Source organism: Heteronotia binoei, chromosome 1 (assembly GCF_032191835.1).
Source record: "Heteronotia binoei isolate CCM8104 ecotype False Entrance Well chromosome 1, APGP_CSIRO_Hbin_v1, whole genome shotgun sequence".
NCBI classification, from domain to species: Eukaryota; Metazoa; Chordata; class Lepidosauria; order Squamata; family Gekkonidae; genus Heteronotia; species Heteronotia binoei.
Window position 1 is genome coordinate 215,538,363 of NC_083223.1, and position 13,363 is coordinate 215,551,725.

Here is a 13,363-nt window from a genome sequence, read left to right on the forward strand (position 1 = left end):
GATGACATTATTAAACAAGAAACTGTTGCTTTTAGAAGGCCATGGAAATATTTTTGGTTGGCATGCATATGTTTTATGGGAAAAATAAGATGGATGTTTTTTTCTCACACCGTTATATAAGGAGAAATCTGCTAAGTACTTGGTTAAAATATAAACAATATGGTGATGAGAGAAAGCCGCTATGGATTGTGCCAACTGAAGTAATAAAATTGTCCTCAGAAACAGAGGAAGGGATGTGGTTAACATATAATCAACTATTAAAGATACAAGGAGGTAAGGTGGAACTAAAATCAGCTGAAGAATTACAGTGCAAATATAATTGGTTTCAACTACAACAAACTAAGAGTTTGGTGGAACAGGACATTAAAAATGAAGGTATAAGACAGGAGCAAACAGAACTGGAAAGAATGCTGTTGGGCGATAACGAAAAGTTGATTTCAAGGACTTATAAATTACTATTGAAGTGGTCTACAGAAGATGAAGTAGTTAAATCTCAAATGATAAAATGGGCAATTAATTTTAACAAAGAAATACTAATGGAATCTTGGGAGTATTTATGGAAGAACTCTATGAAGATATCGACATGTTACAATATTAAAGAAAACTGTTTTAAAATGATGTATAGATGGTATATGACACCTAAGAAACTGGCAAAAATGAATAATCAGGCGTCTGACAGATGTTGGAAATGTAAAATACATGAAGGATCTTTCTACCATATGTGGTGGACTTGTGAAAAAGCAAAACAATTTTGGCAAATGATTCAGAAAGAAATGTCAAAAATTTTAGGTTATGACATTAAGAGGTCTCCAGACTCTTTTTTGTTGGGATTACAAATGGAAAGTTTTCCAAAACAGCTGCAAGGACATTATATGCACAATTATGGAAGCAAGATAAAATACCAGAAAGATGGGATTGGATTTTAAAAGTTATATCATGGAGTGAAATGGACAAACTTACAAGAATCTTAAAAAACTATGATTTGGAGAAGTTCAGAAAGGGAGAAATTTCAAAATTATGTTGAAAAACAATTGAAAGTAAAGGAACATCTAGTGGTTTTTGATAGCTGAAGTGTGGTGGAATAATGGACTAAAGTTTATAGAGGGATTTTTCTTTCTTTCTTTGAGTTTAAGGTGAAAGGAGAAAAATGAAGATGAACTTATAGAGCTAACTTTCTTATTTTTTTGTTTTACTTCTTCCTTACTGTTATAAAGTTTTAAAATGGAGATTCTTGATTTTTTAAATTACATTTTATTTTTTGCAATTTTAAGTAAAAAGAGGAGGTGAGGAGAAGGGGGAGAAAGTGTGATGTATTGTTTTCAATTTGTATTTTTTTAATCTTTCTTAAAGAATACTATAACAATATATTGCAAATTAATAAAAAAATGTTTTTTAAAAAAAATATTGTATGTATTTCTATAAACATAAATAAAGTTTATTAAAGGTAAAAAAAAATTCAATCACCAACAATGAACTCTGAAAGACCCAATTTGACAACATAACATGACCCTAAAGTATCATTCAGCATTTCCCTGGGCATGTAAGAAAGGGCCATGAGAACTAAGCACTAATGCAACCCTTCCTGCCCTCCTTCTCATTATCTGCCTAAGTTCACAGAATCAGCATTGCTGACAGATGGTCATCTAGCCTCTGTTTATAAACCTCCAAGGAAGGAGAGCCCACCACCTCCTGAGAAGGAGGAGACTTTATTTTAGCCCAGTTTTCCAACCTGTCAAGATCATCCTATATCATGTCTGTCTTTTCCAACATTTAGATCTAGTTAGAACAAATAACGATACTATCTCAAGTGTTTTGTACTCAGTATTATGTCAAGACAGACCTTAGTATACACATGGAGCAGAATGAGGCAGCAAAATAGTCCGTAAAGCCCTAAGCACAGTTCCAGCCCATTAAGTTCATTTAATTTAGAAGGGTCCAACTCTGCTAAGGACCGCAACATGAATCACTTCATGGGTGGGACATATAGCTTGTTTATTATCTGCTATGTGTGTCAATTCTGTCACTTCAACACATTCCCACCTAATTGTGCTGAACTTTCCATATTAATAAAGGAAGGAATCCTTTCTACCACTTTATAAAGCTGACCAAAGTCTGAATTTCTTTCCTAATTTCCAGGGCAACAAGTGGTCTAAATTCACGTTATTATAAAAATATATTAAACAAGTGTAGAAATATCAATAATTTACCTTCCTTGAACAGAGTATTCAGACTTGATCTACCTGAAAAATTAAAGTACACATTTTAGTAGCTAATACCTACAATGTCAATATAAAACCTCTATACTGGGACATTCCAAATTAAAAAAAAAATGATCATACCTATATTGGTATTTTCAAGACAGGAAACAAGATTTTCCATAATCTTTCTATACTGAGACAGGTCTGTAGCTTTCAATTCTTCTCTGAGACAGCCAACAATACTATGTGTAGCTTCTGCCATAAGAAATTCAGGAAGGCCATTCAGAGAGCTGCATGTGAAGAGACCATAGCCAAACTATTTAAAATGCAGATACTAAAATCTAATACAATGAAGCATACAACTGCATCTCTCTAGCAATCACAACAGAAAGGCTTTCACCACATGGAGATAAACTGTATCACCTGTTAACTGCTCCATATTAAAAAGCATTTTACATTTTTACAAGGACAGTCAAAAAGTCAGCAAACCTATACAGAATACTTTAAAATATTATATCTATGGCTCTAATTTAATAGTAAGAGCCAACAGGGCTTGTGTACCTATCAGATTTCCCACATTTTTCAGCAAAAGACAAAATACACTATATAGTCTTAATATTAGACACACAAGTTTTTGCCTCAGCCCAGAACAAATTAAAAGTAATGTCTAGAAATGTACCAGAATAAAACAATCATAATTTTTCAAGAAACGGAAAATGTTTTACAATCATTTAAATATATTCATTTAATAATATGAAAGAGCTTTGGAGCAAATTCACTAGGCACCTGTAAACAAGTTTGCATAATCTTTCTGAACTTTGTTGTCATGAAAACGAACAAGCATCTTAAAATGCCTTAAAAACTAACAAAATTATATTCCAGCATAATCTTTGGCAGACTATAGCCCATTTCACACAACACAATGTAGGCAGACATCTAGATATAAGGTTATGAAAACCAAACAGACGAACAGCCCAATCAAAGTGGAGAAAGTACATGAAGTGGAGAAAGTACAAAGCAAAATGTTTATGATGCAATGGTAGTCCCAATAGACTGTACTCTTGAACCCCATTGTCATCCATTAGTGCTGTAATTCTGGATACGTCTACTTATTGTATCCAATTATGATTTTAGGTGTTGGTTTTATATACCTTTTCTAGCTAGGTATGAGAGTGTGTGATGGACTGCTTACTCTAGTCCTGCCCTGGCAGTGAATTTAGCTTCATAGCCTAAACTCTTTACGTCTCGCCATGCCCCCCTCGGCCTCTGAGAGGCAAGCCAGAAAGCCATGAAAACAGGGCCTTTTAATTATCCCCCTTTCTGGAATGTAGACTCTTTTTTGTTTTGCCAGATATCATCATTTTTTTTTAACTGAAAGGCAAGTGCATTGTTATTTCAAATATCCTGTAATCATTTTGGTGGGCATTTGTATAACTTGGTATTACTTACTATTCAGTTTTACTGATGGCAATTTTATGAATTTGTTATATCTGCTGTTTTACTGATACAAATTTACTTTTTCAGTTTTATATCATATTGTCTATTATCATATTTTAGTAATTTTCTACTGCTTTAAATACTATTAGTAGAGAAATGGTCTATAATTTTAAAAATAAAATACTATGTATCCTTTTTTGAAGCTGAGGCTTTTCTGATATCTTCAAATGTAATTTTTTTCAGGGTCAAAAATATTGCTTGTGAGATAGGACAGAGTTTGACACATCAGTCCATCTCAGTGCTGTAGTTATTCTACAGCAAAGTTAATAACTCTATATGATATAGAAACTTTCTCCCTAGAACCCTGCAGCCTTTTTTTGTAAATTCTTTGAAGAGATTTGGGCTTACATGCAAAGTAGGTTTCCCAAAAACATCCTTATATAATAATTCAGAGGGGGCTGTTTTGCAATTAAAAATTAATTCAAAATGTCCAAATAAATTAATAGCTAAATGTTACTGCAGACTACAGAACAATAATACAACCAACATACAAGGAGTTGGCAACAGAGTAGAAGAGTGTTTACAGAGTTTTTAACACTGAGCTGGGAGCTATATGGTGCAATGAATGCTATTGCTTTGCCTAATAAAACTTTTTGCATTTATTTCCTTAAATTGGTAATTTAAAATTTCTCCTTAAGTGCAGGCTGGAAAATTGTGGCCCATAAAATAAATAACTTTCCTATGTTTAAAAAAAAAACTGGCTCACACACATTACCTTGCCAATACCTTTTTCAAAGGGTTCTTTATATCCAGTGACAAATATATCACTCCCAAAACTTCTATACAACTTTTAACCATGGGATCATGCAAAGAGGCTGTATCCATCTTTTGAAATAAAGGCACAATCTGTTAACATAATAAGAAAAATAAATGTTTAAGTTACCATTACATACTATATCCCACTAACGATGTAAAATTACATAAATATTAAGTTGATTAAACAGCATATAGTAGATAACATAAAAACTTGGTACTCAGAGAACAAAATATACATATGTAAGAACAAAATATCTGTAAAAAAAGAGAAGGGGCTCCTTACGGAATGCCAACAGACAAACAGCAAATATACATGCCAGCCTTCACATAAGAACATAAGAGAAGCCATGTTAGATCAGGCCAATGGCCCATCCAGTCTGTGTCACACAGTGGCAAAAAAAATTATATATATATATATATATATATACACACACACACACACACACACACAGAATAGCAAGATGGCAGCTAGACAGTCACTGAAGAAATGTAAGAAACAGAACTGCAGAGGATCATAGATAACACGAGGCTGAGAAGTTTAATTTTGAATCAAGTTTCTTTAGAATGGGTGGGTTGTTTGTTCACAAGTGCTCCAATATTATTCATCTACAAGTTTAGCTTTTGTTACCTGAAGCATCTATAGTCCTCCTGTAGCACAGCAGCATTAAAAGTACTAATGCAAAAACATCAAACCTGTTTGATACAGTGAATTTGCTGAATGCCGTCAGTCAACACCCCACAGTGCAAGAGAAGAGAGGCTAGGTTCTGTCCTTCTGAATCTGCAAAAGCTGTTCATTGAAAAAAAAAATGCTTTTACCTCAGTACCATGATACATACGTACCGCCAGTTCCTAGGCTGTGTCTATTATTCTCAAGCAGAGTTATACAACCATATGCAGATGGTGTAGACGCTAATGGTTCCCACTCAGTTTTATAGTAAAGATTTAAAAGGGGATAATTTACCACCAGCACCTATTAACAGGCGTAATTCTTTTTGTTGTGATAGCAGATAGATTATGTGGTTTCCCTGTCTTTCATAAGACAAAAGTTCAACAGATACAATGCTGGAAGAAAAATACTGCATGGATCCAGTTATTAAAATTCTTATTTCTGTGCAATTAGAGGCACAGAGGGCTTATACAACTGTGCTGCTTTCTCTTAAAAGGACACCTTCAAGCTCCCTAAAGATGGACATTAAGATGGTTTGTACTGCTCATACACTCAGTAGGGGTTTCTCCCCCAAAGTAATAACCTCCAAGGACTGCTACAGTAGTATATAGGGTAAAGATGCAGCTTCCCAAAAGGAGGGGAAACCAGTTTCCTTGTGCAATTACTGGTTGCTCCAAGTATGATCTCTGGGTCAACCAGTTTTACATGGCAATGTACAGGTCCAGACTTTTGGACTTATAATACCTAGAAAACAGAATCTTTGACACCAAGTAAATCGGATTTCTATGAAACAGAAAAATTAGTTACTGGGGCAAGTACCTAAATCAAAGAAACTATTTTCAGCAAGGAAGTCTGAAGAACTGACCCAAACTGAGGTAGCAAGAGATAAAGTTCTAGACTTACTGGGGAAATTAAAACCATTAAGCCTCCAGATACTGATGGTACACATCCAACAGTTTATTTATTTCCTTTGATTTATATCCTGCCCTTCCTGAGGCAGGCTCAGGAAGCGTTACAACAAACAAAGTTCTTTGGGGACTCAAATGTGAAATGGATGATCTAACTAATTTATATGACTTGTTACTGCACCAGAAGACTGGGCAGTAGCAATTGTTATACGAATTGTTTAAAAAGGTTCAGAAGAGTACCAGACCAGTTAGCCTAACCTCTATTCCAGGCAGATTAGTAAAAACTGTAATTAAAGACAGAATTATAAGTCATATAGAGAAACTTCTGCTGAGGGAAAATTAGCATAGCTTCTGTAAAGGGACATCCTGCCTTGCCAACCTTTTGGAGTTACCTGAAAAAGTGAATAAACATGTAAATAACTGAAGAGTCAGACATTATATACTTGAACTTTCAAAAGGCTTTTGACACGATGCCTCTTGGGTAAGTTTAGCAGTCATGGGATAAACGGATTAAAAATTGCTAAGCAAAAGGAAAAACTGAGTAGGAATAATGGACAGTTCTCAATGGAGAACAGTAAGCCATGGGATCTGACACAGATCAGTACTGTGAGTGGAGCTATTTAATTTATTCATCTGTGATCTTGAACTGTGGTGGAGTGGCCAAATCTGCAGGTGACACAAAATTATTCAGGATGGTGAAATCCAGGGCAAACTGTGAAGAGCTCAGGAGGATCTACACAAATTGGATGGGCAGCAACGTAACAAAGTGTTAACTGATGCATACAGAAACAACAAATCCCGGCCTTGTCCATGCTAATGGGGTCGGAACTTGCCAAGACTGATAAGAGCAAGAGTGGGGTCATAGCAGATAGCTCAATAAAAACGTCAACCCAGTGTGCCAAAGTAGAGAAAGAGTTGACTACTATGTGACCAGATGCCAGACTACATGGACCACTGATCAGATCCAGCAGGGCTCTCCTTGTGTTCTAGGAAACTGTCTCAAGGGCAACCTGAATTCTTTGATGAAAGAGAAATAAGAGAACAGAAATAAACAAATGCTTTTGTTAAGATTTTTTTCTCCTGTGCAAAAGCCTATTCCAAAATGAGATGAGAAAAAGCAAGGGGAAAAGCATACGAAATAGGCCCACTTTTTCTTTTAACTTGAAAAGTATTGTCAAGGGGAATGTATTTTAAAGTTACATAGCACCATGGAAACATGTATTCAGAGATAAAGTGAACAACTTAATTATACTTACACTGAAGTCGTTCAAGGTGTTGTTGATCAAGGATAAAGGTATCAACCTGCATCTCTTTCTTCTTCTTTAAAACCATTTTGATAGATTAAATCAGTACCTACTTTTAAAAAAACCTAACATTAACACCTAATACTGGTATTGTTTTAAAAGAACAATTTGAAGACTTTCAATTCACCTCCAAATTTTGCAAGAAATTTGGTCCAAATTGTTTTAATATCCACAATCTGCTACACAAGAAGTTTAGGAGATATACACATGCCTTTTAAGATGTCCAGTCAGAGGAATAACACTCTAAATAAAATATACAAACTTGCAAAAGTAAAACACTTTTGGGTCTCACAGTGGAACTCTCAGCAGCCAAGCAGCAGCATGCAAAAGCAGCACATCTGCTAAAAGAGTTGCTCACAGAGATGCACACCTCACCAGTTCAACACCCAATCAACTGACCCAGGCATCAATTACACCCAATTTTACAATGTCCACTTCCTTCTCTTCAGTCTGAGCAAATCTGAGAATATTCTTCCAGAGTGCATTCTAGTTTTCCATCCTTCCTTCCACCCTCTTCACTACAGCCTACTGCAGTGTACCATGAGGGTCCCACAGCCCCAAGAATCAATATTCACAAGTCACAAATGGCTGCTGAGGGAGGCGGGAAGCAAGGCATATCCATAGCAGTCAGTACTTGCCACAATACATTGCTGGATCCAACTCTATGGTTCATCATTAAGTAGATTTACTCCCACTAGAGCCGGGGTGTCAAACATGCAATCCACGGGCCGAATCAGGCCCTCTGAGGGCTCCTATCAGGCTCCCAAGCAACTGGCTGTCAACTGCTTCCTTCTCCCTATATCTTGCTTCCTTCTGCATAATAGTTTGCTTTGCAAGGCTTGGTCAGCCAAGCCTTTCTTCCTTATATTGGCTGAGGCTCCTCCCCTGGGGAGGAAGGGGGAGGAATAGCTTGCTTTGCCAGGCTCTCTCAATCGCACAGCAGAGCTGAGCCAAGCCTCTCTTCTTTCTATTGGCTGAGGCTCCTCTCTCTCCTGGGGAAGGAAGGAAAGAGCCAGAGCTTCCTTGCCCAGTTCCCTGGATTCCATGGGAGAAATACAAAAAAAGCACTTTTAAGACCAACAAGTGCTAATCTTTAAGTATGATTTATTTTTATTTTTTTAAAATCTTTAACTGTGTTTTTCTGTGTCCTTTATAAAGTTTATATCGCTGCTACCTAATCTTAAATAAGTACACACATGGCCTGTCCCAACAAGGTCTCATTTATGTCATCTCCGGCCCGCATAAAAATGAGTTTGACACCCTGCCCCAAAAAATCCCTTATTACCTTAAAATGTCCACTATAAACCCTAAACCATATATGAAATAAAATGGGCTGAGAGTCCACATGAGGTAGAACCTTATTAGACTAGGGCCTGACTTATACATTCAGGAAAATGGGGTGGCAATGAGAATGGCCTGCACCTGTGTCAGACAACAGGCAGAGCAACACATTTACCCCTATTTCAAACTGCCTGCAAATAGAAAATCAGCACAGAGGGGAGTAGAATTATTCTTCCTGCTGACAGCAAGGGGGGGGGATTAATGCCTAAAATCCCAGCGATCCTGGTTATTCAGGGATGGGATATTTTATTTATCCAATCTATTTTAATATGATGTTTAGGCTGAATCTGGGTGATATAAACAGGGACCCTGAGCAAATCTGTTGCTAAGGAGCGCACAGAAGCTCTCAGAAGCACAGCCTACTGCATTTTTAAAAATTATTATTTACAGTTTTCCCTCCACAACGGAGCATGCAAAACTGGAATCCCACATTCAGTCTGCCATGGTACAGTACATTCTACTACATTCCCACCTCATTCTCTGGTAGGTGTTAACCAGGCCTGGAGACACCAGTACCACTGCCAACTATATGCTGGGAAATTCCTGGCGATTTGGGGGCAGAACCTGGGGAGAACGGGGTTTGGGGAAAGAGTGGGGACGTAATGCTAAACAGTCCACCCTCCAAAGCAGCCATTGTCTCCTGGGGCACTGGTCTTTGGAGTCTAGAAACAATTTCTAATTCCAGGAGAACCCCAGGCCCCACCAGGGTTCAAATCTCCCTCAACCTGGAAAGTCACGTGGCGACTTTGGTCCAGCCATTCTCTCAATCTAGCTTACCGCCTATGGTTGATATGTGAGAATGGATAAAGGAAGAACCATATACAGAACCCTGATTACTTAGATTTGCATACACAGAGTAACAACCCTCTATATATTCGGAATTACAGGGTGTCATGTCAGGGGACAGAATGAGATTCCACAAAAGCCTCATCTCATTTTACGCCTTCTATGTGGTACTCAGAAGGCTAAACTGCACAGACACACTTTCACTGGCAATTTGTCCCTTCCTGGGCAAAAACCAGCGAAGAAGAGCACCATGCACTTCATGCTTTAGAAGCAGTCAGGAAGAAGTTCGGCTTCTCCGCTGCCTTTGTCTGCGCAACACAACACGCGCCGGTAAATGCTACACAGCAACCGAGAAGGAGACTGCAGCGTAGCCTACAAAAACTTGCTTACCTGGGAATGTTCCTTGCTCTCCACGTTTCACATTTACCACCAACCCCTGCCTGGTTTACCACCAACTAGGCCCCAGCCGGTCTTGCTCCCGGTGGCTGCTTGTACCGCCCCGTTGTAAGAAGGCGGGGCAAAGAGGGAACAGTCCATCCCAGGAGCCTCGGCTCTCTCTCTCTCTTAGAATAAAGACTGCACTGTAAGTGGTACAAAACGACCACGCTCCGGCTCGTAGAGGCTTCGCGGTGCGTGTGACGGTCCAGTCCTCCAATCAGAAGAGAAAGGTAGCTTGAATGATAGCTAGCAGAGGCGGGCGCTTTCAGAAAGAGCCGATTTGCTAGGTCTGCAGTCTGAGGAAATCTTGAAAGACCCAGAGCAGGCTTGAGTGTCGGCGAGGTAGGCGATCGCCTAGGGCGCACCCTCGCCGTTCGCGCAGACCCTTCCTGGCCCGTCCCTTGCCCAGCCCTCTCAGTGGCGGCCTGCATCCTTCTGCGTTCGCCCGGATTTGGGGCGAAGGGAAAAAGACCGGCTGCTGCCCGCAGCCCGGCCAGCTCTCTCTGAACCTTCACTGTTGCCTGGGAGCCTCTGGAGCAGCGGGCAGAAGCAGCAGAGAAGGGGCTGAGCGGGGCTCCCCCTCCCAACGCTCCAGTCCCAGCAGGATGGCCGAAGGAGGCGTCTTCTCCCAGCAAACAATCCCACCCCCCTTCTCCCAGCGCTGCTGCGCTTTCGCCCCGGCTCTGCGCCTCGGGGCTTACTGCCTTCTCTCCCACCTCACCCAGCCTACTGGGATAAGGAAAGGAACTTGTAACACACACACTCTCTCTCTCTCTCTCTCTCCCTTTTCCTCCTCCCCCTCCCATCAACCCCCCCTCCCCCCGCATGGTGCTTGAAGCTGCTGCTCCGACTCTTTCTCCAAGCACCCACTTTAAGAGCTGCAGATAGATCCAGGTGGGCAGCCGTGTTGGTCTGAAGCAGTAGAATAAACCAAGAGTCAAGTTGCACCTTTAAGACCAACAAAGTTTTAGTCAGAGCCGGAGTTAACATGGGGGAGGGGGGGAAGAGTAGGTAGGTATTCAAAGGAGCAAAGCTCAGTTTCCCAAAGGATTGGGGCTACAGGAATCTTCACCAGTTGAATTCTTCAGGCTCTTAAAGGCACAGGGCAGGAAGAACTGGCTTGTCCTTTTCCCCACCCACCCCTTTTCAACCCTGCTGTACCAGTGGCTTTTAGTTCTGGCACTGGCAGAGGTTTCTAGCGAGGGTGCTAAGGTCTCCTCTTGCACTTTTGGTTTTTGTAGATTTGTTTGCACTGTGTATGCATGTCATATGTCAAAATAACACATCTGAGAAATTCAGTATCATCCCAAGGCTAAGATCACTAAAATATATTGAAAATGCAAAGCCTGTTGAAAGGGAAGGTGGGCAGAATCAGTCATGTTGGGCAGAAGACATCTCTCCCCCCCACTTATGCAGAGCCAGTGCCACAAGCTGAAACTTTTCTTGCCATATAAAAATTGCAAAATTGCTGGGATAGAAGGACTCTCAGATGATGCAAACTTTCCCCTTTCTAAAGCTGTATCAGTCATGACATATTCTTGTACGGTGAAATAGTAAAGATTGTTTTTTCTCTAGCATGTCTCATGCATCTGTTTGACTTTCCAGGTTCTTAATTAAATTATTTGGGTTAAGTTTTTGTTCACTCCCCTTCTTTCTTTTCAGTCTAGGATTGCATTGCAATTGCTTTGTGCATGCAATAGTGCTTTTGCAATACTACCCCTCTCCTTTTCATATTTTGTCATATTTGTTTCATGCTGGAAAAGAGAACACTAAACACTTGTGAGAATTTTGCAGCATTTGCTTTATTTACAAATACACTGTTGAGTTGCTGAAAGGGACAGAGAGAGGAGCAGAGGTGCTTTTTTGCTGAGTTGACTAGAATACCTTTCAGCCAGGATTCCCCTAATCATGTTAAGCAGGAGATTTAGGAAGTGCTCTGTGTTCATCCCTAAAACTAGGCCTCTTAAACCAATTCAGATGACCAGTTTATTTCAGTTTGTTTCCTTTTCCTGCACAACTGTGTATTGGTGGCATCTTTAAGAGCAACAAAGTTTTATTGAAAGTGGGAGCTTTATAGGGTTGCCAAGTCCAATTAAAGAAAAATCTGGGGACTTTGGGGGCAGAGCCAGGAGACTTTGGGGGTGGAGCCAGGAGACATTGGGGGTGGAGCCAGGAACAAGGATGTGACAAGCATAATTGAACTCCAAGGGAGTTCTGGCCATCACATTTAAAGGGACAGCACGCCTTTTTAAATGCCTTTCTTCCATAGGAAATGATTAAGGATAGGGGCACCATCTTTGGGGGCTCATAGAATTGGACCCTCTGGTCCAATAGTTTTGAAACTTGGGGGGTATTTTGGGGAGAGGCACTAGATGCTATACTAAAAATCTGGTGCCTCTACCTCAAAAAATAGCCCCCCCAGAGCCCCCAATACCCACAGATCAATTCCCTATTATTCCCTATGGGAATCGTTCTCCATAGGGAATAATAGAGTGCCTAGTAGACATTTCCCTCCCCCCCACACTTTCTAAAGGGGGGGGAGGGCCTCCATACCAGGAAATCCCCCCTCCCTGCCCCCTCTCTCACACACACAAATACTTACTTGGTCTTCTTCCAGCAGAACTTTGCTTGCTGTGAAAACGAAAGCAAGGCTGCACAGGAAAAGAAAGGGAGGGGCCGTTCTCCATGGAAACTGTTACTGACCCTTTCCCATGAAGCCCTTCCTGTTTCCTGTGCAGCCTTAAAGGGGCACACATTTTAAAAACGGATAAGAAGCTCTACAACAACATGATGCCTACAGGTATGTTCTCTCTCCCCCCCGCCCCCCTGCTCCCAGATTTTTTGAGAGCGGGGGAGGAGGCTGCAAATTCGAGTTGGGAAGCCTAGAGCTTTAGCGTGCCAGGCACACTTTGTATGGAATGGAATTAGCAGTTGAATGGAATGGAATAGTATGGAATGGAATTAGCAGTCCTACATATAGAGTGGCAATGGATTAGTATGCAAAATAGTGAAAATGTTTTTAACAGATTAAAGCCTGGGTTGAGCTGGGGAGAAACAGCAAAGACAATAAACATGTCAGACTTGGAGACTGATGTCTATTTCATTAGGTTTCTTAGGTGTGAAGAGTAATAAATTTAGTGTCTGTTGTAATGCTCCACTGGTCTCCTCTCAGTCATGGGTTAAAAAAACATCTTTTTCTAAGATGTGTTTCTGTCAGAAAATTGGCCTGGAAACACTTTCTGCTAGGTTTGCCAAGTCCAATTTAAGAAATATCTGGGGACTTTGGAGGTGGAGCCAGGAGACTTTGGGGTGGAGCCAGGAGCAAGGTTATGGCAAACATAACAGAACTCCAAAGGGAGTTCTGGCCATCACATTTAAAGGGATCACATACCTTTTAAATGCCTTCCCTCTATTGGCAATAATGAAGGATGGGGCACTTTCTTTTGGGGCTCATAGAATTTGACCCC

The 13,363-nt window shown here is 40.2% G+C and overlaps 1 protein-coding gene across 3 annotated transcripts in view; it reads right to left on the reverse strand.

The window, feature by feature from the left end:
• The window catches only part of THADA (THADA armadillo repeat containing), a 313,338-nt gene extending 303,261 nt beyond the window's left edge, over window positions 1-10,077 (reverse strand). Inside the window, exons 1-6 of one of the 3 annotated variants that reach the window (XM_060247508.1) lie at window positions 9,849-10,077; window positions 7,284-7,383; window positions 5,145-5,239; window positions 4,411-4,541; window positions 2,340-2,488; window positions 2,208-2,240 (exon numbers count right to left, since the gene is read on the reverse strand). In XM_060247508.1, the coding sequence (XP_060103491.1) occupies window positions 2,208-2,240; window positions 2,340-2,488; window positions 4,411-4,541; window positions 5,145-5,239; window positions 7,284-7,359 (484 nt within the window). In that variant the 5' untranslated portion in view covers window positions 7,360-7,383; window positions 9,849-10,077. Of the gene's footprint in view, window positions 1-2,207; window positions 2,241-2,339; window positions 2,489-4,410; window positions 4,542-5,144; window positions 5,240-7,283; window positions 7,384-9,714; window positions 9,735-9,848 lie in introns of those variants that run through there. The other 2 variants (XM_060247518.1, XM_060247527.1) reach the window with 2 other exon arrangements.
• Window positions 10,078-13,363: the final 3,286 nt, after the last annotated feature.